General features: G+C 45.0%; 1 protein-coding gene across 1 annotated transcript in view; it reads right to left on the bottom strand.

Moving 5' to 3' along the window:
• Positions 1-22,514, bottom strand: part of ABTB1 (ankyrin repeat and BTB domain containing 1) — a 38,209-nt gene extending 15,695 nt beyond the window's left edge. Inside the window, exons 1-7 of the mRNA XM_077821062.1 lie at positions 22,334-22,514; positions 16,717-16,779; positions 14,886-14,941; positions 10,894-11,038; positions 8,369-8,528; positions 7,220-7,265; positions 5,873-5,989 (exon numbers count right to left, since the gene is read on the bottom strand). Of these exons, the coding sequence (XP_077677188.1) occupies positions 5,873-5,989; positions 7,220-7,265; positions 8,369-8,528; positions 10,894-11,038; positions 14,886-14,941; positions 16,717-16,779; positions 22,334-22,389 (643 nt within the window). The 5' untranslated portion in view covers positions 22,390-22,514. The remainder of the gene's footprint in view (positions 1-5,872; positions 5,990-7,219; positions 7,266-8,368; positions 8,529-10,893; positions 11,039-14,885; positions 14,942-16,716; positions 16,780-22,333) is intronic.
• Between the last annotated feature and the right edge of the window lie 2,086 nt (positions 22,515-24,600).

The raw sequence follows: 24,600 nt of genomic DNA, 5'->3' as shown, positions 1-24,600 counted from the left end.
CTTCTTCTCCAACAGCTTTGTCCCTTAAGAAAGAGCTGCCTGCCGTATCTATAAACTTTTTGTTCCACTGGCAGGAATGATGAACGCAAGTAGTGTGGCAGGTCCCTAGCAGCACAGGTAAAATTAAAGGTCTCAGGGGTCTTCGCCACCTCTTTTGGGTACAGCTGCACGAGCACAGATGGGAAGGAAAGGTTTTTAAAAAGTTTGCAGCACTGTCAAGGTGTGTACATGCATTACTGTGTAATCTTATTATTGTCAGCTTTGTCTTTCCTCTCCATGATCATTTATGAACTTCATTTGCTGTCTCATGTCCAGTTTAGATTGGACTTTGCCAGATTTTGAGAGCCCCTTAGCAGAGAACGCTTGTAAAACAAAGTGCAGTTGAAAATATGAAAGTTGCTGCAATGAAATCTTATGGATTCTACTGGGAGCATAAAGAAAGAGATGTTAACGATCGGTGATTAAAGAGTTAAACTGCACTGTACTGGGTGTTACAAAGGATTTTTGACAGGCATGATTCACCACATTAAAACCCCTCTCTTCTCAGGTGAATCACATCACCATGAGACCTCATTTTTCCTGACATTTTGCTCATCATTATATGGGCTTCATCAGATGACTCCATCAGATGGTGGGCGAAATGAGACCGAGATGTGCCACAATACGAATCCTCCGCCCCCACCGCCAAGAAAGCATTGTACCCATCAGGACAGGCCACCATGTCACCTGAACTGGCTGAATATCCCAAATGGTACTGGAAACAGTAGGGTGCATAAAAACCCAATCCACCAATTAAAGACATTATTGATTCTATGATCTATATCCAGAGAGGTGCCCTGGAGAATGAGCTATGCAGTTTCTATGTATAGGACTGAATGCTGATGCCCTTGTCTTCAGCAAACAACCATACTTGCTATAGGGGCAGGACAGGTATGGGATAGACCCAAGCCGAACTGACAAAGCTGTCAGAACAGATTCCCACAGAATTACAGATCCGCCTAAGCAACTGAGAACACTGTCTTTGTCCCTTTAAAATATGTCCTCACTGGAGAGTTAACATGGGCGCTTACTCAGGTGTTTCTGCTAATCCCCCTGCTGTCCACACACAAAATCTTCTCACCCAAGTTCAGTGGTGCTTACAAACTGGGCTTGCTGGCTTGTCTGGGGTTGCAGGCTAAAACCCAAGAGGCACTTTCACACACATTGGTAACCTACCCACTTTGCTGTGACAATGCAGGCTAAAATTATTAGAGTGCCAACAGTCCTCCAAAGCCTTCCCACAATTTATCCGCACAGGTGTGCCTAGAAGGACAGACAAGTTCTTCCAAAATTCACTGGCAAAGAGTCAGAGTGGCTCATCTTATTGCAGCACAAAGAACCATGAGATAGGCCCTCCGAAGTCCTAATACCACATATGGGTAAGTGTCGCACCAGTGAGGATACTAACTCTGGAACGGCTTCACAGTGTGGCTGCTTACACTCAGCCTAGGCTAACTCAGGTGCTCAGACCTGGGCACCTATCACCCACGTTAACTCTGGAGTGAAGACATACACTTAGACTACATTTCTATCTGTCTACGGGAGACAGGTTACTGTGACTGTGTGATGATAATGATCACTTTTATGGGTGCCTTTCATCAGAGGCTCTCAAAGCACTTTCTACCCATTAACCTTTGAGGGACACAGAGGTCTTGTCTAGACTAGAATAAAAAAGTTTGTTAGAGCATGTTCACACTTTTTACCCTACTGTAGATAAGGCTGGAAAGAGCTTTGTACTAGTTTAAAGCAGAGGCTGTGTATGTAATTGCTTTAAAACCATATTTTGTGGGAGTCAACCTACCTTTCCCACCCAAGAGACATCTGGGAACAGCAAGAGAGATTAAAAGGGTCAAACAGAGAAACTATCTGAAGCTCCCTTGTAACTGAAGAACTCAGATACCATGGTGACACTACAAAAACTTGAGAGGAAGACAAATGAGAACAAGGAATCCTTCCCTCACACACACAAGACTCATGCCACATCCTATGTGCCTACTCCGAGTTATCAGCCAAGAAATATGGCAGACTCAATGGTAAGTATCCACACCCTAGGTTCTCCAACATATCTAGGCACTTCCATAGTAACTTGAAAGAATTTCCCATGATGCTCACACCAGAAACAGTGGGTTTTGGATGATAGCGTATAAACCAATTCAGACACTGCATATTTCAAATGCATGGGCGCAACATTCCACTGTTACAATTTTTTTTGCTTCTAAAAGGATGAAAGACCAGATGAAAGAGAAAAAAAATAGATTGTTGGTAGCTGCAGGCAGAAAGGGCCATCATCTGATGTTTGTGAAATGCAAGAAATGCAGGGAATTCAGAAAAGAGCAATACAAATAATAAAAGGAGCTGGAGTGACTTATCTAGCTAGGAAGGAAGATTAAATGAAGCATAGCCACATGCAGCTCAGCTAAATAAGAACAGGAAAGCACACTAACCTCCTTCAAATGTCTGGCAAGTATAAGCACTGAGGAGGGACAATAACCATTTAAGGCAAGCTAAGGAGTTGTAATAGGTATGAAACGAAGCAAAAGGATGTTGATTGAGTATTTGGGAGGCTCCTTTAGAGTAGTAGAATGGTGTCAAGAGAAGACACTCAAGTCTTTAAAAAAAGGTAGGCCAAAGCACTGGCAAGTACACTGTAGGGAACAGTCCTGCAGTGCCAGGAGGGAATATACTGTTTAGTCATTAAACTCCCTTCCGGTACAGCTGCACAGCGCAGTACATCACTGACTACTTCATAATCTGTCTTTGTTCTTGACTTGCTTAATACTTCTTTGTAGTCTTTACTAACACACCACTGGTTTAGCTGGGTTGAAAGAAACCTTTCCAAGATCACGCAATACCTGGACATCTGCATTACACATGCACTTGTGCAATGCTGTGCACAACCACCGCCACTGGCCCTTTAGATCCGAGGCCTGAGGTCTGAAAATGGGGCTTTGGAGCGGAGCCCGGAGCTGGAGCGTGGAGCAGCTCCGGAACAGTGGAGCTGCAGGTTTTTGCCTGGAGCTGAAGTCCAGAGCCCTGTGAAAATAGGTGTTCACAAATCCTGTCCTGAATTCTTATGCTTTGCAGCAAACAGAAAATGCTCCTGAACAATTTTTTTTTAAATGCCTCCAGTTCCATAGCAAGGATTATAACTTAATCTGGACAAATCCTGTCTGAATTCTTCCAAATAGTGTAACAGGTTTTTGTGGTCCCTGATCAGTGCAATTAGGCCAGAGACCCAGGTCTGAACCAAATGCCTATCTCCTAGAAAATATTCTGAGCAGGAACTTCTAATATACAATAGGGAACAATAATGTTTTGGCAAGTAATGGAAACCAGGTGACCCAACAGGTCTTTCCAATCCCTTAACTTCTCTGATTCTTTCACATTAATTTTCTCCTGGGGATTCAACACTAGTTCCCCTGGTTCACCTATAACATGTATGATTTGACAGGCAAACATTTAATGTTACTAGCTACAATGCTGCCAATTCACTATAGTCCTGCTCTGCCACAAACACACAACCCCTATCACTTATATCAGTGCTTTGCAAACATTGATTAAGCCCCACAACACCCGTGTGAAATAAAATCATCATCCCCATTCTACAGAGGGGAACACAGAAGTTAAAGTGATTTGCCCAGTGCCATACAGGAAGCTTACACCAGGGTGGGATTAGAAGCTATATCCGACTCCCACTCCAATTGCTGCTGCTATGAGGTAATGCTTCTCTTGTTCCTCTAATCCTGGGGCCCAATGCCTCCATCCTACTTGCAGTCATTTTTTTATTTCTGTCCTGGACCTCATGAGTAGAAGCTGCCAATCACGCCAAACTGCACGATGGTTTCAGAATATTTACAAACCATTACAGTAACAGACCACCTTAACTTTATTTAATTTGCAGCCTAATAAGGGATTATAATGTGGGCTTTTGGAGAAGAATGGTCACCACACCAATCAACTACAACACCATAAAGCTGCCATCCAGTGACTCACTGAAACATTTTGGTATTACAAGATACTGTAAATCATAACATCATTTTTGTTATCTGACTGTCTGATTTACTAACTTATTTTTTCTTAAAGGTGTTGACCGCAGCCTTTTCTTTTCCAGCATACACTTGGTACGTAAAGCGGAATCTTCTGCCACTCATTAAAAGCTCATTAAATATTTTTATATACATGCGCATATAACAGGGGAAAAAAATGCAAGATCTGTGATGCCGCTGTAGAGCTAACATTGCACTATGGGAGGATTCCCATGGTGTTCACACCTCAACTGTTAGAAGAGGGCCTCATCCTCCCTGATTGAACTAACCTCATTATCCCTAGCCTGATTCTTGCTTGCATATTTATACCTGCCTCTGGAAATTTCCACTACATGCATCCGACGAAGTGGGTATTCACCCATGAAACCTTATGCTCCAATATGTCTGTTGGTCTATAAGGTGCCATAGGACTCTTTGCCGCTTTTACAGATCCAGACTAACACGGCTACCCCTCTGATATGGGAGGACTGTCACTCCAGGCTACGTATGTAATCATGCAAATCTGCAAAATCTGAATCGACAATTAATATTTAAAGTAAAAACCTGAGCAGCTACAACAACCTTACCTCTTAGATCAGAGAAAGGACACAATCAGATTAAAAAGAATGAGCCAGATTCTGCTTTCACATCAGAAGTAACTCGACTAAGTCAAAGGAGTTATTTACACTAGAGTGTAAATGAGGGGAGACGCAGACCCTGTGTGATTTCAAACTACATGTTTCCTTACCAGTTAAACCATTAAACTGTTACATCTGAAAGCAGTTCATTTTCTAAATGTATTTTACTTTGCAATATTTAGGCTGTTAGAAGACTAGTATTCATAGATTCATAGATATTAAGGTCAGAAGGGACCATTATGATCATCTAGTCCGACCTCCTGCACAATGCAGGCCACACAATCTCACACACCCACTCCTGCGAAAAACCTCTCACCTATGTCTGAGCTATTGAAGTCCTCAAATCGTGGTTTAAAGACTTCAAGGTGCAGAGAATCCTCCACCAAGTGACCCGTGCCCCATACTACAGAGGAATGCGAAAAACCCCCAGGGCCTCTTCCAATCTTCCCTGGAGGAAAATTCCTTCCTGACCCCAAATATGGCCATCAGCTAAACCCTGAGCATGTGGGCAAGATTCACCAGCCAGATACCCAGGAAAGAATTCTCTGTAGTAACTCAGATCCCACCCCATCTAACATCCCACCTGCTGGTTCTCATTCAATGGCCCAATGCTGTTGTCTTTGGATCACGAACACTCCAGAAGAATGTTCAAAAACCTTGCAACTGTTTGTATTTTTAAAAACACACATAAAACATTTTTATATTAACTTTGTGTGTGTCTGTCTGTTCACACACAGAACACACCAAGTCTAAATTATCTGACTGTTCCACTTTAAGTCAGGCGTTTCTAACATGCAGAGAACGCATGAGCCACCACTGTAACCCACTAGCTCTCTGATTACAGGGACTTTGAAACATGCTCCTCAGTGCTCTGCTATTGTTGCTGTCACTCAATAAAGCCTTGCTGCCAGGGTTCCCACTACTATAATGTACACTTGTTCACTGTTCAGACATGGAGTACTACAGAAGTTGCCCCACAGGGATCCTCCATGTGAAAGACCTATTCAGCTAACAGCTGTGCATAGAACCACTCAGGGTTCCCCCCCCACAATTAGTTTCTGAGTGCCACAGGTGTCCCATTGGTGGAACGTCCATTGTCATGATCTCCCCTCCCACTCCAAAAGAAAAACAAACATAATGAAGAGAAGCAGCCATTAAAAGGGAGCTCACCAAATTCATAGACCTTTTTACACTTGATCTCCAAATCCTCTATGAGATCCTGAAGCCGACACTGCTTGGCTAGTCTCTTGCAATCATTCACGTATTCTACATCAATGTCTAGACGACCTGCCAAAGAGAAACACCAAAATTCTATCTGACAGTTCCTTGACCTCGCACCAGTCACCATTTACTTACTTAAGCGTAAAAATGGCTGATCTATAGACAAGGGACTGGATGGACTGAAGGACTGCTAATGGGCTATGCAGTCTCACTTCTGGATCACTGGTATAAATCTAGCTCAGGTAAGCAAGTATCATTACAGCAGTGCAAATTACTATCTGTTGACTGCTGAGTGGCTGAACCAAATTTGGTGAATATCAGCTCAGTTTCTCCGTTGCCCACACTGCAACTGGACCCCCACTTGGCAGTCTCAGCAAAGAGGCCAAAGACTGATTGGCTCTTGCAGACAAAATTTCATTTTCTCTGGAAGAACAGAGATGAGGGGCAGGGCGGTGGAAGCTTACATTGCTGCTGCCATCATGTTTTGACGTGAGAAAGGACTTCGATCTCAATCTTTCAGAAGCACCAAATTTACTAAAGAGCATTTTAAAGAGTGCACTGGGGAAAGATAACCCTAAAGAGATAAGCAGTTATTGTTTTCTGGTGAAGAAACTCAGATGCCTTAGTAACGTTTCCCTTACAGTACACGTTGGAAGTTTAACTTAGGGCACCACCCTATGGTCTGAGGGAATATTGCACTTGCATTCCCTCCTAGAATACAAAATACTTGGTTAATACTGGCTGAAGGTTTAAGAACAACTTCTGCTGGAATGACATAACAAGTTGTAGTCAAACCATTCAGCAATCAGGGCTGCCCATTTCAAAATGCTCACAAGTCAGTGTACACAGGGAATATGGTCACTGCTCAGTTTAGGAGATCATTTGCTTAGATGGCGCACATATTTTTGAAAAGAAAAGGAGTACTTGTGGCAAGTACTCCTTTTCTTTTTACGGATACAGACTAACACGGCTGCTACTCTGAAACACATATTTTTATTATCCTAGAGAAGGTACATTTCCCACATCTGTCCACTCAACCAAAGTTGATTTTTATTGACTCCCCAGTTACTGGCAGAACCACAAATATGCATTTACAACCAGCTTTCAACAACAACATGGAATTGCTCATACTCCTCATATCTGCCAGATGACAGAGAGATTATGTTTAAGCCATGATTACCCACCCACCCAAACAAGCTTGTCGAGAAGTCTCTGCCACTCAAACAGTGCCATGGCAAAGAGGTGCTGACTACTGCATTCCAACATGCATGCACATGTCAAGCAGCAGCAACATACCTGTGTAAAGATACTGCAGGAGGGAGCCAAAGGCCGCTGGGTTGATCTAAAATAAGACATGAAAAGGTCACCTATATAAAGCACACACATTTATCCAAGGAGCTTGAAATGTCAATGTGGATATACATGACCTAACTAAAGTGATAGCACATTACACACTAAGGTAAAGGTCAGGGGGTTATGTTCAAGGAAAGGACTCTAGAATGCAAGGGAGGTAAGTGAGGATGCCTCCTCTGTGGAACTAGTACAATAATAGCATTTTGATTACACACACCATTCCCCTGCTCCCTCACATAACTAGTATTCCCACTCTATCCAGCTTACAGAGATCTGTAAATATATTAACTTTTTGATTTACACACCCCCACCTCGTGTTACACATCAGAGAATGAGGTTTGTTCCAGGGAAAGGCACAGAATCTGTGCCTGCAGAGTTGGCAGGTAACAGAGACATTGCAGTTCACATCTAAGAAGGCAACTGCAGTAGAAGCACTATCACAACAGGTCATCCATGGGTCCCCACCACTTCCAACCCTCCTAGTTAGAGGAACCCAAGTTACAGCCTAAAGAGCAACACAGATGGAAGGTGATGAAAACTAGGGTTGTCTTGAGAAACAGGAAGGATGTTTGCAACAGGAGAGAATCTGAGGTTTCCGACAGACAGCCAAACCACAGAAACATATGCTGGAGAGTGCTGGTAACGGACAAGCAAAATCCACTTATGGCCTATTTAGTTCTTAGCCTCTCTGCTGAGGCAACAAGTGGGAGCCAATTACAGTGGTGATTTCTGTGGTGTGGACCACCTGTCTACTGGGAATTAGACAAAGGCTCAACTCGTTTCACATAAGGGTCACCAAACAGCTGGTAACAGCTCTTCTACTACTGACCTGAGCTGAATTTGAACCAATGCCAGAGGTCAAATGAGAGGAATCTGACAGCATACAGCCCACAGCTTTCAATGTATCAGAGTAAGACGCCATTTTAGTGCATAAAGTGTTCCATCTTCCTCTGAGTTCTGGAACTGTTCTGTGTTATGGAAGGTGTCAACTATGGACATTACCCCTGAAACTGCCTTTTCAGCCTCACTTTCCTTAGAGAGAAAATATCTAAGACGTTGGGGGGGAAAAACCCGAAGCATGGTTCTCCTCACCAGTGGGTGCTTTAATGCGATCATGTTCTTCCCTTTCCACTTGGTCTCAAACATTTCTGCAAAGTATACGCTGCGGGCACTAAGGATGCAGCGGTGGGCACAGAAGGATTTCCCATGGACAATGAAGACAATGTCGCTTTGGTAACCCTGTTCCAGAAGCCTGAAAGAAAAAAAGAAAGAGGGGAAGATAAAATCGGCTGCACAGAATGAGGAAGGAGAATACAGAGAAAAGTGAAGGAGAAGAAAGAAGCTTTCACACACTGGGGAAAATGGCAATTTGTGAACATCTTGCTCCTTAAGGAGACACTGTCAAGATAAAGAGTGTTGCAGTTTTTCTTCAGTACTTATATAGCCCTCATTATCATAGAATCTAAGTGCCTCACAATCTAGAATGCATTATCCATACAACATCCCCATGAGGAAGGCATTATCCCCATTACAGAGATTTCCAGAGAGGCACAGACACAGAGAGGCAAAGAGGCTTGCAAAGGCCACACAGGACTCCAGCCATGGTACTGTTTTTCCTACTGATATCTCACCTAAGTACAAATGAAAGATTTTAGAAATGATGAATTAATTTACTTTTCAGCATTACTGCCATGTGTTACAATTTTAACTTTAGCTCCATTTGAAAAATGAACGTGGAACGTAGCCAGTTTCACCCTGGTCCTGGTGAATTAGCTCAACAATGCAACATCTGAGATGTTTAAATCAACTTTTCAAAATTGTACTTACCTGGGGAGAGTAATTTTTTGCAAAAACAAGCAAGCTATTTTTTCTGGTTTCCCTGCAGGGTTAAAAATGGAAACTAAGGGGAAATTCCAAGCTCCCAGTGGGTCTCATTTGCTTCCAGATTTGGAAGGTACAGACTTTAAAATCATGATTTTTTTTAAAAAAGTCTATTAAAAATCTATTTTAGATCAGTTTTAGACAGACTCATGGCTCCTTTGAGCCCCGTGTAATTGGATTCATGGTAACTAAAGTAACATAATATATACAGACTCATTAAAAGATTTTAAGATTCTTGTACATTCTTTTTATGTTCTGTAAAGTAAATGGCATACAGTGAACACATGACAGTGCAGTCTGAATGTCTTATCAGCTGTTTGGGATGCGCGGCTCACTTGTGGATTGCCCATTCCCCCATGAATGTGACCACCCCAAGCTCATGCTGACAAAGCCTGTATTCAACACTTCATTATAATGCATTCCCTAAGCTTTTTGTATGTAGAGAAATGGGAGCACACAAGGTGCACTAGGGGACTTTAAGGGTGTAGCAGCAGCGCCCACACATACACTCAGGCTACATCTACACTATGAGCTGGGGGAGTGATTCCCAGCGTGCGTAGACATACTAGGGCTCGCTCTAATGTGAGCCAGCACACTAAAAAAAGGTGTACAGCTGCAGTAGCACAGACAGCGGTGAGCAGTGGCACTCCGAGTACTCACCCTTCTGAACCCCATGGGTACGTACTCAGCACAGCTAGCCTGTGAAACTGCTCCCCATGCTTCTCCAGCTATGCTACTATTTTTAGCACACCAGAGCTTGATGAGAGCTAGCATGGGTATGTCTATGGGAGCTGGGAACCACACCCCCTAGCTCCACGGTGGGGATATAGCCTTAGCGCACAGCATGCTACAGTGGGAAAAATGTACACCCCAGCTTGTCATGAACTAAGTGTTTGTACAGACAAGCCTTAAGCGTTTCCATTCTAATGGGCCTTTTTCAGGTGCTTAGAACCTTCTCTTATCTTTGAAGCTGAAGTTTTCCCCATGTTTCCTCTCAGCCCAAGAGCTATATTTTTGGAAGACTGAGCAAGGACAATTCTATCATTTTTTAATACAAAAGAGAGTGGGGAAAATCCCACACATTTGCCATTCTAAAACAATCTATAATTTGTTTGTTTGAAAATTTAGGCCAATATTTTCAAAAAATGACTCCTGACTTTGGCAGCCCAACTGGAGACACCTTAAAGGAGTCAGAATTTCAGGAAGTGCTTAGCGCCTTCTCTCTGAAAATCAGGCTTCTTTAAGAGGCCATAAGTTGGGCACCCCCAAAATAAAGCACTTATAATCACTGCTCACTAGTGAAAATATTGGCCTTATTGCCGCAGCAGGTTAGGGGTGAAACTTAAACTTGTCTGACATGTCGTTCCAATTCACATATGTGTTTCTTGGCAACCTGTTGAAAATGCGTTTTGATTTGGCAGTCAAGGGTTCAAAAGTGTACGTTGCAAATGTCATGCTTTTACTATGCTCTCTCAACATTCCACTGGCCCTGCCTGTGTTGTGTACGTAAGGTGATGGAAGTTTCATTCAACACCCAGATGTATGCGGTAAATGATCCGTTAGTGTATGTTTGAAGCTTTGCCTAATTTGACAAGATATGTAAAAGCATGTATAGAATGAGGCAGGGCTCTGATCAACCTGCAAATGGTTTAAGCCAGAATGACAGATTCAAGTGGCCTAGCTGACATCCAGGCTGGGATTCTGAAATGTGCTGAATAGCTGTCCAATCACCTTACCGCTGCAAGAAGACATCGTAATAATCTCTCTTCATGCACTTCGCTGTGATCTGCTTGTATTCCTTCAACACACGTCGGATGGCATCACTCAAAGCCCCGTACAAACAACGCTCCCCATCAAAAGTGTTTGCTTCACATTTTGCACCTGCAAAATGGCAACAGGTGTAACACTGCACGACAGACACAGCAAACACACCTCTAAAAGATGGCTCCCTCGCTAAATAGAGGAAATTGTCCTATGGCTGACTATATGATTTACGAGAATCATCATCCCATACAGTACTGGAATTCAATAGCCAAAATTAGGCTCCCCACCCATCCACACTCCAAATTTGACCTCCCACCACTACCACTCCTTCGTGAATGAGCCAGGAGATGTTTCATGTATCTTCTGTGACAAAAGGATCTGGGCCTTAGCCCTGGCATAACTCCGTCATTCAAGGAGGAAGAAACTCACTGTGTGAATGGTGCTATTAGCCACAGAATACTTAAAGACCAATTTTCTGCTTTACACAGAAAGCAAGGGACACTTTTTAAAGGTGAACCGCAAAAGTTTTGCTAAAAAAAGAGAATTAGAAGGAAATTTATTAGATTTCAAGAGAAATTAATAAGCTGTTTAAGTGCGTTAAATGCAGCATTAATGACAAATCATCTCCCTGAGATCTTGAACTGCAAGTGCCCTGGTTTGTCTGCCAGAATGAGAGATGTCATGGGTGCCTTAGAACTGAATGGACAGTTACTCACTCTGGCATAGAAAGCAGGAAGTTTGAAGGGTGTTTTGAAGAAAAGCTTTTGTGGTTGGACTTTGGGCTTGTCCATACTACCCGCCGGATCGGCGGGCAGCGATCGATCCAGCAGGGGTCGATTTATTGCGTTTAGTATAGACACGATAAATCGACTGCTGAGTGCTCTCCTGTCGACTCCAGTACTCCACCAGAACAAGGAGCGCAAGCGGAGTTGATGGAAGAGCGTCAGCTGTCGACTTACCGCAGCGAAGACACTGTGGTAAGTAGATCTAAGTAAGTCGACTTCAGCTACACTATTCACGTAGCTGAAGTTGCGCATCTTAGATCGACCCTGCGCGGTAGTGTAGACAAGCCCACAGACTCACAGACTTTAAGGTCAGAAGGGACCACCTTGATCATTTATTCTGACTTCCTGCACATTGCAGGCCACAGAACTTCACCCATTCCTGAAATAGACCCCTAACCTCCGGCTGAAATCCTCAAATCACGATTTAAAGACTTCAAGTTACAGAGAATTCACCATTTACACTAGTTTAAACCTGCAAGTGACCCATGCCCCATGCTGCAGAGGAAGGCAAAAAAAACCAAACAAACCTCAGGGTCTCTGCCAATCTGACCTGGGGAAAAATTCCTTCCCAAACCCAACTATGGCAATCAGTTAGACTCTGAGCATGTGGCCAAGACCCACCAGGCAGATACCTGGGAAAGAATTCTCTGTAGTTACTCAGAGCCCTCCCCATCTAGTGTCCCATCTCCAGCAGTTGGGGATTTTTGCTACTGGCAGTCACTGATGGGCCACATGCCATCATAGCCAGTCCCATCATACCACCCCTCCATAAACTTATCAAGCTCAGTCTTAAAGCCGGTTAGGTTTTTTGCCTCCCACTGCTCCCGTTGGAAGGCTGTTCCAGAACTTCACACCTCTGATGATTAGAAACCTTCATTTAATTTCAAGCTTAAACTTGATGATGGACAGTTTACAGCCATTTGTTCTTGTGGCCACACTGGCGCTTAACTTAAGTAACTCCTCTCCCTCCCTAGTATTTATCCCTCTGATGTGTTTATATAGAGTAATCATATCTCCCCTCAGCCTTCTTTTCGTTAGGTTAAACGAGCCAAGCTCTCCGAGTCTCCTCTCATAAAGTAGGTTTTCCATTCTTCTGATCATCCTTCTCTGCACCAGTTCCAGTTTAAATTCATCTTTCTTAAACAGGAGAGACCAGAATTGCACACAGTATTCCAGATGAGGTCTCACCAGTGCCTTGTATAATGGAACTAACACTTCCCTGTCTCTACTGGAAATACCTCGCCTGATGAACCCTAGGACTGTATTAGCCTTTTTCATGGCTGCACCAGATTGATGGCTCATAGTTATCCTGTGATCAACCAATACATCCAGGTCTTTCTCCTCCTATGACATTTCCAACTGATCAGTCCTCAGCTTATAGCAAAAATTCTTGTTGTTAATCCCTAAATGCATGACCTTGCACTTTGCACTATTAATTTTCACCCCATTTCTATCATTCCAGTTTACATGGTCATCCAGATCTTCTTGTATGATATCCTAGTCCTCCTCTGTATTGGCAATACATCCCAACTTTGTGTCATCCGCACATTTTATAAGCACACACTCACTTTTTGTGCCAAAGTCATTAATAAAAATGTTAAATAAAATTAGTCCCAAGACAAATCCCTGAGGAACTCCACTAGTAACCGCCCTCCAGCCTGACAGTTCACCTTTCAGTATGAACTCTCCTCTTTAACCAGTTCCTTATCCACCTTTTAATTCTCATATTAATCTCCACCTTCTCCAATTTAACTAATAATTTCCCACGTAGAACTGTATCATTTGCCTTACTGACATCCAGGTAGATTAAATCTACTGCATTTCCTTTGTCTAAAAAAAATCCATTATCTTCTCAGAGAAGAAGATCAGGTGGGTCTGGCACAATCTACCTTTTGTAAAAGCATGTTGTATTTTATCCCAATTAGCATTCACCTCTATGTCCTTAATTACTTTCTCTTTCAAAATTTGTTCTAAGACTTGGCATACAATTGAGGTCAAACTACCAGGCCTGTAGTTTCTTGGATCGCTTTTTTCCCCTTTCTTAAAAATAGGAACTATATTAGTAATTCTCCAGTCATAGGGTACAACCCCCGAATTTACAGATTCATTAAAAATCCTAGCGACTGGGCTTGCAACTTCATGTGCCAGTTCCTTTAATATTCTTGGATTGAGATTATCTGGGCCCCTTGATTTAGTCTCATTAAATGGTTTGAGTTTGACTTCCACCTCGGATGCGGTAATTTCTACCTCCATATCTTCTTTGCCATTAGCCACTCTGCCACTACCCTTAAGCTCTTCATTAGCCTCATTAAAAACTAAGGCAAATTATTTGTTTAGGTGTTGGGTCAAACGTAGATAATCTTTAATCTCCACCCCATCCTCAGTATTTAGTGGTCCCACTTCTTCTTTTCTCATGTTCTGCTTATTTATAGAACCTTTTACTATTGGTTTTAATTCCCTTTGCAAGGTCAAACTCTGCTTGGCTTTTGGCAGGTCTCATTTTATCCCTACACTTTCTGACCTCTAAGAGGTAGCTTTCCTTGCTGATCCCTCTCATCTTCCATTCCTTGTAGGCTCTCTCTTAAATCACCTGTTCGAGATGCTTGCTCATCCAGCTTGGTCTGCAACCCTTCCCTATGAATTTTTTCCCCCTTGCTTGGGATGCAGGCTTCAGATAGCTTCTGCCTTTACATACTGTGTATGGAGCAAGACTTCAAAAAAAATGAGTAGTAGGCCACAAAGGAAGAGAAGGAAAAAGCTCACCCAGGTGATTCATTGACTAAGGTGCAGTTCTGACATTATAACAGCACTACACTCCTGCAAAAGTCTGTTGTAACTGTAGGCAGCCCTCATTAGAGCCTCTCACTCACCAACTTCATGTGATGAACTTACTGCCACCAGGGAAAGAAAACAAAACAAAACAAAAAACACCTTCCCTGCAGGAAGCCCAAGAGGTAAGTGGCCTGTAAAGGGGACATTAGTAAGTTCAGCCTGACTGTGCAGTCCCACAACAGTCAACGTTTTTTAATCATAGGTTTGATTATATTATGATATGGCTCTGCAGGCAACAGTTAAAGGGATACAGACTTCTACACACATCAGCAGCAAATGATAAATGGAAGGCTAGAAATGGGACAGATACTCAAAGAGAACGGCATAATCTCAACACTCTCTCTTACCGCTGGCTAGAAGATAGGATACAAGCTCCTCGTGTCCACAGAGACAAGCATAGTATCTGTTAATTAACACAAAAAGAAAGTCAGAATTACAACAAGTGAAACCTTTGTTGCTTTGAGAATGTATCACAATGCCTCAAGAGGCTCCTGTTTTCCCCAGCAGACCCCACACTGCACTAACCTGTCCTTCCATCAGTGGTGGGGTGCTTATAGCTCCTACAGGGGCTAAACAATGGTCCTCTCTTGGAGTTTAAGGAGATTGCTCAGGAATGACCCAAGGTGCCCCCTCCATATAAAGAGGATGGGCAGGTTCTGCCTTCTGTTCACAGCACACTCAGGTTCTCTTGGCCTGCCAGGGGACCTCAGGGTCCAAACCCTGACTCAGCCCCTCGTAATGCCTCTAGGTTGCCAAACTTGATTCATTAGTTTATTTCATGTGCACCCAGCAATTCCATGCCCTGCTGCCCCAAGCACACTCCTGCTTCTTCAGCAGACACATTCATTGTTGCACACTTAGAATGCTGTAGGCTCAACCCCATATGTCAGATGTACAGTAAACCAGTGTCCCCAATTCCTTTTTAGGATGGATTTATTTTCCTTTTGGCATCTTTCCACAACCCAAGTATTTTATGCTTCTCTTGCACCTTTCAGTTGAAGATCTCAAACTGCACTATAAATATCAATTAAGACTATAACCCCTCAATGTAGTAGGTATTATCCCTCTTTTACAGGCAGATAAAACTGGCCTATAGACTGAAATACATGAGAACCTTTATATAGGTGTTTTGAACTATCCAAAAAGCTATTGAAGAGATCTCCGTCTCTATTCAGTTCTACAGATCTTACAGTCATTTTAGAACCCTATTGGTGGTTTGGTCCCTATTGAATTCTAAAGGACTTTTTCATCAGGAAAGCAAGAGAGACAGGAAATGACTTACCCAAGGTCACACAGCAAGTCAGTAACAGAGCTGGAAATTAAACTCCTAAGTCTTGACTCCTAATTCCCAATAATCACTAGACTTCGCACTCCCACTATTTCACCCACGCTTATCTCTACATCATCTTCTATGCCCTGTCTACCATGCCTCTGCTCTTCTCCTTGGAATCCCTCTGCAAATACATTTCTGCCAGGAGGCCTGTAAACCTTCATCCTGCTTTCAGAAAAGCATCCAAAAATAGTCCTAAACAGTCATGGAGCAAGACAGATGCTTAGCCTCAACTCGCCTTCATTCTTATTGCATCCCATCTCCCTTCCTTTGTCTATATGTTGCCTATTTGGATTGTAAACTTTCAGGGACTCATGTTTATTAGGGGAGTGCCTGGGGACCAACTGAGATCATGAGCCTCACACACTTTTGGCACTCAAACACCACCACCTCCTTAATCTTTACTGCTTAATTTTTGTACAAGCCTTCTGGAAGATATTCAGTCTTCAGAACACATTGCAGATGTTTCAAGGCACTTTGGAATCAGCATATTATGTGCACAGACTTCAATAGTGAACATGGGATTCTTCACTGCCTGTCCCACACTCTTATGCAGAGTTCCTGTACACCTCTAAATCAGTCACCACACCACACTCCAGAGGGGGAGGCAGTGATCCATTGTCTGCCTTGGGATTCTTCTGGCATTTCCATAGCACGTCCCATTCAGATTATTATATCCACTACCTCAATGGCTAGACAAGGGGGCACCTGGCTGCACAAAATGCACAAAAGGGAGAATAAAATATTCAGCAGAGCATCCAACCAGGCATGATTCCTAGAGATTTCATATATGTAATCTCCCACCTTCCCCATCCAAATACCTCACACTGGAGCTTTGTAACACTTACAAAGGGGTACTGTCCCATTTATCCCGAACATTTATTTCCACATCTCTCTGTTCAAGAAGATATCTGAAAGAGAAGAAAGAAAAAGTCATAAGTTATAACTTCTTCTAGACACTTCTTATGTCACATTTTACCCTCTAGAAGATGTAGCTTTGGATTTGTACAGTAATAAATATCAAAAGGTTCCCTGGATTCTTTAACTTCCAACTGGGCAACCACCAGAGATGGTGAGAAAGGATTTCAACAACCCACTTGAGGGACAGCAGCTGTACCAATGCAGTCTGTCTCAATGACCCTGCATTGTGGTGTCAGTGCCGGCTCTGACTTGAAGTTCTGGTGATGGACTCAAATCCACAACCTTCTGAGCCTAAGGTGACAAATCACTGGCCAAGCCAGATCATTCAAAAAACCACCTCCAAGTTCTTCTGCAACAGTTGTTGCTGAGCAATTACTTATAACTGACCACACACACACAAAAATATCTTAAAACATAACATAGCCAAAACAGAATTTATTTTCTTCCTGCCCACTTCCAGACTTCTCTACTACAGTTGACAACAATACCATCCTCCCCATCACTAAGGATTATAATTGACTCCTCTCTCTCTTGCCCCACACATCCAGGCCATAGCCAAATCCCCCCACTTCTTGCTCCTCGGCATCTCCAAGAGCTGTCCTTTTCTTTCTATCCCCACAGACACATCTCCTATTCAATGTCTCATTATAGCCTGCCCCAGCTACATCAACATCTTCCTCTCTGACCTTCTGAGCACACACCGGCCACCTTCAGTCTATACAAAACATTCAGGTCATTTTCCTGGCCCATCACTTTGATCAAATCACTCCTCTCTTTGATTCCTTCCATCTGCTACTGCACCAAAATGTTGATTCCTCTAACCACCTTCAAACCTCTACATAACTCTGCCCTTCACTACTTAGCCACTGTTGTGAAGCTTTACATTACCTCCTCACCCCCTCCACTCTGCCAGCATTACCAGCCTGGTCCACTTCTCCCACAATTGCCTCCAGGCCTTCTTTCATGCAGTCCCTGAGCCTGGTACAATTTCCAAGAGCTCATCTGTAAGACCCCACCACTGTCCACAATTAAGTCTCTCAAAGATCCACTTCTGCTGCGCTGCTCACAGTAAACTGTCCTAACTTGTATACGAACAGCCTATTCTTGTTCCCCTAACCTCTGTCTATTTGCCTGTTTGTCCTTAGATTGTGTGCTCCTCAGAGCAGAGGTCACCCTTCTGGAGCATTTGGAAAGTACCTACCACATCATGGGTACTCTCATAGATAAACAATAAAGTTGGACTGAAAGACATGAAACAAAATTATGGACTCAACTCATAATCAGTGCTGTTACAATCTATAACAAAGTGTGGACCTATGGAATATAGTATCTGATTTATCATTAGAGCGAGCAAGGAAGGCAAAGCGTCGCAAGAGCTGATAACAGTATAGAACGCTTCTTTTGCTCTCCAACTGAGCCTGGCTCTTAAATTAATGTATCCTCTTCTAGTCTTGTCTAAGGCTGAACAGTAGGGTGAACTGATTAAAACAGTTAGCACAGGGTACTGTACTGTGCTTACATTTACTGCAAATGTAACTGTGTTTCATGTACAAGGGAGCAGATTTACTTTCAGAACTAAATTAACTGACTTTAATACTGCTTGCTATAGATATCACAGACTCTTCTCCATCCCAAATGTTTCTGTTGGGGATTAAAAGGCCTGTTCTTTCTTTTACAAGCGTAACGCCTGATTTAACAATAACATGGTTCTTCTCACGAGATTAATAAATTATCCATTATTTATATTACAGCAGCACCTAGAGGCCCCAACTGAGACCAGCACTCCATTGTGTTAAGCACTATACCACTGGTTCCCAAACTTGTTCCGCCGCTTGTGCAGAGAAAGCCCCTGCCAGGCCGGGCCAGTTTGTTTACCCGCCGCGTCCGCAGGTTCAGCCGGTCGTGGCTCCCACTGGCAGCAGTTCACTACTCCAGGCCACTGGGAGATGCTGGAAGTGGCGCGGGCTGAGGGACATACTGGCTGCCACTTCCAGTGGCCCCCATTGGCCCGGAGCAGCAAACCGCGGCCACTGGGAGCCACGATCGGCCGAACCTGCAGACGCTGCAGGTAAACAAACTGGCCCAGCCCACTAGGGGCTTTCCCTGCACAAGCAGCGGAACAAGTTTGGGAACCACTGCACTATACATACACAAAGTGGGAGACAATGCCTGCCCCAAAGAGCTTACAATCAAAATACACGAGACAAGGGGAAACTGGAGGGGAAACCGAGGCACAGAGTAATATAGTGCCTGGCCCAAGGTCTCCCAGCTGGTCAGCAGCAGAGCCAGGAAAAGAATATTGGTCTGCTAACTAGTTCTGGGTCCCCTGCCTAGATCATGCTGTTTCACTATAGGAGAACAGACTCAAGCAATTTTCCCCCGGATCAGATTGGCAGAGACTCTGGAGAGGTGACTTGCCTTCCTCTGAAGCATAGGGCATGGGTCACTTGCAGATTTGAACTAGAGTAAATGGTGGATTCTCTGTAACTTGAAATCTTTAAATCGTGATTTGAGGATTTCAGTAACTCAGCCAGAGGTTCTAGGTCTATTACAGGAGTGGGTGGGTGAGGGTCTGTGGCCTGCAATGTGCAGGAGGTCAGACTAAATGATCATGACCCTAAAGTCCATAATTTTGAATTTAATATTCCAATGCTTCACAGAGTTACTCGTACCATCAGCAAAGTAAATATTCAGCCTTTTCTTTAGATAATGGGACTGTGTTATTGATCATCATGGAGATATCCTAATAATCATTTTCCAACATTGCAGTGAATTAAATTTGCACTGGTATGAAATTATTCTAGAGAGGGACCAGCTGGAGAGAAAAAGAGGGCCACTAGAAACAACTGCCATATAGATTGGTTGCTTGTGAATGATGCACACAAGGTCCGGTTGATGTGAGCAGATGCTTGATCTTTAAAGAAATATATCAAACTAAAGCAAAGCCAAATACATTAGGGTAGAAAAATGCAGTACACCCAACAACTTGGGAAAAACATGTTTATAATTTTAAAAAGTGACTTTCCCCTTTGTATCCATCTCTCTCTTGGTGTTCTGACTGCTATCTAAAGTCATCAGCTGTTTCAGGCCATAAGGTCTATCTGATATCCAGGGCTAGATAAACTAAGAATTCTCATAAATACCAGTTCCCATACTCTCCTGACCACAGACCCAGTCAGGAAGCAACAAGGTATTGGTATATTACAAAGTCAGATTATTAAATTTAAGCAGCCCAATTAAATGAGCATTCAGTAATAAAGGAAAAATGGCCTGCTATGTAATAAGAGAAAGAACACATTTCTTAGTATCTTCTTACAAAATTCCGGGTTCATTTTAGAGTTATTTAATTAAAGCAAAACTGTCTATTAAAATAGAGAGGTGTAGAGAGAAATTCACACATGCTCGTGGTAACAAACTTTACTGTTACATGGAAACTATCCCAGGGCACATTTTGTAAAGGAAGCACAACTCTGGTTCTAGCTAGCAGGGATAACACTGTTACAGATGCAAGGAACTCCTTAGAAAAGATAACATAATCACAAGAAGGAGTTGTTCTATTTACACATCCATGCTTCTTTGTTGTGCATGTGAATATTTCTGGATTAATATTTTGTGACAGATCTATTTAATTAGAATCTTCTTTAGCACCTCTCATCATATTTCAAACAGTTAATTCCTCAAAACCAGTGGAAACTAAGCAAGTTATTAGCCCATACAGATAGGTAAGACAGACACAGAGTGTACATCTATACTGAGATGAAAAACCTGCAGCATGGAGTCTCAGGTCTACATTACAACTAAAAACACATGGCTGGCCCGTGCGGGATCACAAGGCTCTGGCTGTAGGATTGTTTAATTGTGATCCAGATGTTCAGGCTTGGGCTGCAGACGGGGTGCTAGGACTCTGCAAGGTGGGAGGGTCCCATAGCAGGGGCTGCAGCCCAGTCTGAGCCCGAACATCTGCACTACAATTAAATAGCCCCACAGCCCAAGCCAGCTAGCACAGGCCAGCCGCAGGGTTTTTAATTGCAGTGTAGACATACCCTGAGAGCCTGGGTCAGCTGACTCAGGTTCAGGGGGCTCCAGCTGTGGGGCTAAAAATAGCAGTATAGACATTAAGGCTCAGGCTGGAGCCCAGGCTGAGAGACCCACCCCCTCATGGGGTCTCTCAGCCTGGGCTCCAGCCTGACCCCGAACATGTACATTGCAATTTACCGTCCCGCAGCCCAAACCCTATGAGCCTGACTCAGCTGACCCGGGCCAGCTGCAACCCTGCTACTGGTCTTTTATTGCAGTGGAGACTAGGGTGACCAGATAGCAAATATAAAAAATCAGGACAGTGGGTGGGCGGTAATAGGTGCCTATTTAAGAAAAAGCCTCCAAAATCGGGACTGTCCCTATAAAATAGGGACATCTGGTCACCCTAGTGGAGACATATCCAAAGGGATTAGGTGTCTTGTCCAAGATCATACAGTGAGTCAGTAACAGACCTGGGATAAGTGTTCACAAGTCCCTCTGCCTACCCATCGTACCTCAGAGACAGTGTGGGACTAGGAGCCAGGATTCTTGGATACTAACCCCAGCTGTACAACTGAATCACTAGGTGACCCTGGGCAAGGTATTCAACCTTTCTGCGCCTCAGTTCCTGAGCTGTGAAAGGAAAGTGTTGATGCTGACTCCTGCCCAGGATGTGTTGAAGTTAATGCACACAAAGCATTTTGAAAGGATAAAGCATTATAGAAATGCCTACTAATATACCACTGCCTCAGCTCAGCCACCTCCTATGCCCTGTGCAATGCTCCCACCTCTCTGAACCCCAGCCTATTCCCAGAGGCACAGGGAGCGGATTCTGGTGTTACGGAATGGTGAAAGGTCACAGAACTAGAGTGTGCCACACACCCACCCCCTCTCGACTCTATAGGTGGGGGAGGTGCCCACAGGTATCCCACAGACCAGGAGAACTTACTGGGTGTGGCAAGAGGGATGCTCTCTCCTGGCCCCTTTCCAGCCGTCTTTGCCGCCAATGATCCCAGCTCCCTATTGCTCTTTGCAACCCCTACCTTCCATTTTCTGCTACCCCTCCCCACTTTTTTCTCTATGACACCCCCCCCTCCGGCCTGGCCACCCCGTATCCTCTCCCCCCATTCACCTTCAGCTCCAACTTCTGCCCCTCTCCCTGTGCCCCCAAGGCCTAGCCTGTATCCCCCATGCCCTGGCCCATACTCCTCTCCCTGTGTCCCTGTGCCCTGACCCATAACTCTCTCCCTATGACCCCTTGCCCTAGCCTCTATCCCATGGGCCCCTCTCCCTGTGCCCCCACAACCTGGCCTGTATGCCCCATACCCCTCTCCTTGTGCCCCAAAACCAGGCCCGTATGCCCTGGGTCCCTCTCCCTGGGCCCCCACGGCCTGGCCCGGCCCCTCGCCCTGGGCCCCCATGGCCTGGCCTGTATCCTAGTCCCAGCCCCCCGCTTCCTGCACCCCCTTTTCCCAGCCTACGCCCCCGGGCCCTTCCCCCGATCGCCCGGGCCCTGCCCAGCCTCACCGCACTCGGCTCACGTCCCCCTTCTTGCAGCTGGTGAACAGGTCGCTGGTGTCCATGTCCGGGGCGAGGGGCGGCGGCGGCGCCGCATTGGCTCTGCCTGCGCGGCCGGGCCGGGGCCGGGGACTGGACGGGCCGGGGCAGGCGAGCGGCGGCGGATGTAAACACTGCGGCGGGCGGAGGCGCGCTGACACCGCGAAGCCCGGCCCCGCTCCCCGCCCCCGTCCCGCCCCGGCGCTCGGGAGGAGCGAGGAGCCCGAGGACCAACCCCTCGTCCCGAGGCGGGCGGTTCCAGAACGAAGGCGGCGGGGGGGGGCACCGAAGCCGCTCTAGAACATAGCCGCGGGGGCCCCCCTCCCGTTTGTTCTAGACCGTGCGGGGGCTGCAGCGAGCTCTAGAATGGGGTGGGGGGGTTCTGCTCCATCTAGTGCCCCATGGGAGAGGGCATTGCTCTGGAACGTTTTATGTGGTACTGGATCTAAAACAGCATAGCCTGCGTGGCTTCAGGCCGCTGCCGCTGTAAAGAACCACAAATGTTCTGGAAAATGGGGGCTTGGGTGGGTCTGCTCTAGTCCATGACGTGGTGTCTAGAACATGCTCTAGATTAGAACACTGAGCATCTGGGCTCTACTCGACCTCCACACAGTTGTCTGCTCAGTGGTCTGGAATATGCCACACAGGCACGGGCCAGGCACCATTCTAGATAGGGGTTCTGTGTAAATGGTCAGGAACATGATGTTCCCAAAAGGCTCAATACAGTTTTCTCATGTGCTGTGCTCCTACAAGGCATATAGCTGCAGTCTATATAAACCACAGCTATCCTGCTTCATTCGAAGTTGATCTTTCAGTACTTGAGATCTGACTTTGCTTGTGCTCTCTTTAACTGTACCAGTATAGTTAAAGCAGTACAACTCCCCCTAGTGTGGACAAAGTTATGTCAGTGTAAAAGTGCTTATGTGGGTTTTACTTATTCCAATATGGGAAGGGGAATAAATTAACACAGGAGTATGCCTACACTACAGAGACTACACTGGCATAGCTAGCTTCCCAGAGCTATGCCAGAATAATCCTGTAGTGTAGACGCAGCCTACGAAGACAGAAGGGGTGGGTTTTTCCTTAAGTGTAGGAACACTATCTCCCCAAACTACTGTAACTACATCAACGGAAGCATTCTTCCATCAACATAGCTATATCTACACTGGGGGTTAGATCAACATAGCTTCAGCACTAGGGGTGTGTGTGTTTTTCACACCCCTGACTGGCATTGCTATGTCAACCTAACTTGTAAGTGTAGACTAGGCCCCAGTATAAGCACATTTATATTGGTGTAACTGTGTCCATGCTAGAGGTTGTACTGGTGCAACTATTACTCCTGTTGGAATTCTGCACCACTGCATGTGCACATAATTAATGAGCCGCACATAATTTTAATTTTTTTCCTCAGAAAAAAGCTTCTGCTGGAAGGTTGCTGATGTTCTACCTTATGCCCACCAGCGGGAGCTGTGGTGCTAGAACAGAGCAGCCTCCCCCCATCAGCTCCAGCAGAAAATAACTTTGGCTGGAAAGTTGCTGCAATGCTGCCTTTTGCCCAACAGAGGATGCTGTGGTGATAGAACAGAGCAGCAGCTCTGGGCCAGCTAGGGAAGAGAAAGAGCCTGTAGTACCTTCTTTACAGTGCCTGTCAGGCCAGGTCAGGAGACAGGGGCTATGGGAAGACAGAGAGTGTGGGTCTGCTGCAGGGTCAGACAAGGGCTCCTAAGGGCTAGTGGGGGAAGAGAGACTGGGGCAGGGGCTGAATGGGCATGGAGGCACAGGGCCACAGGGGGAGGGAGGTGCAGGGCCACATGGTGATGGGGGATGGAGTGCAGGGCCACATAGGGACAGGGGGGTGGCTGAGTGGGGGCAGAGAGACACATGGGGACGGGGGGGTGCAGGGCTACATGGGGATGGGGGAACTGGGTGTCTGAGTGGGGTTGGAGGGACACGTGGACAGGGGGTAAAGGACACATGGGAGTGCTGGGACACATGGGGACGGGGACAGGGACAGATGTGCCTGACTGAATGGGAGAGGCTGGGGTCAGCCAGGATCTGCATGGGGGAAGCTCCCTAAAAGATCCACCCCGCCCTCCAAAAAAACATGTTCCATACTTTTCCCACCCATACCCAAAAACCCTCCAAATTCACACCCAGGCTCCTTCCCAGAAATTACTTCCTTCTACCTCAGCTCCTCCGTTATCCCTGACTCCCCCAATCATTTGCACTGCTTCTGA

The sequence above is a fragment of the Eretmochelys imbricata genome, chromosome 7, assembly GCF_965152235.1.
Source record: "Eretmochelys imbricata isolate rEreImb1 chromosome 7, rEreImb1.hap1, whole genome shotgun sequence".
NCBI lineage: Eukaryota > Metazoa > Chordata > Testudines > Cheloniidae > Eretmochelys > Eretmochelys imbricata.
Note: the sequence above shows the minus strand (reverse complement) of the source record. Positions and strands in the feature narration are given on the sequence as shown.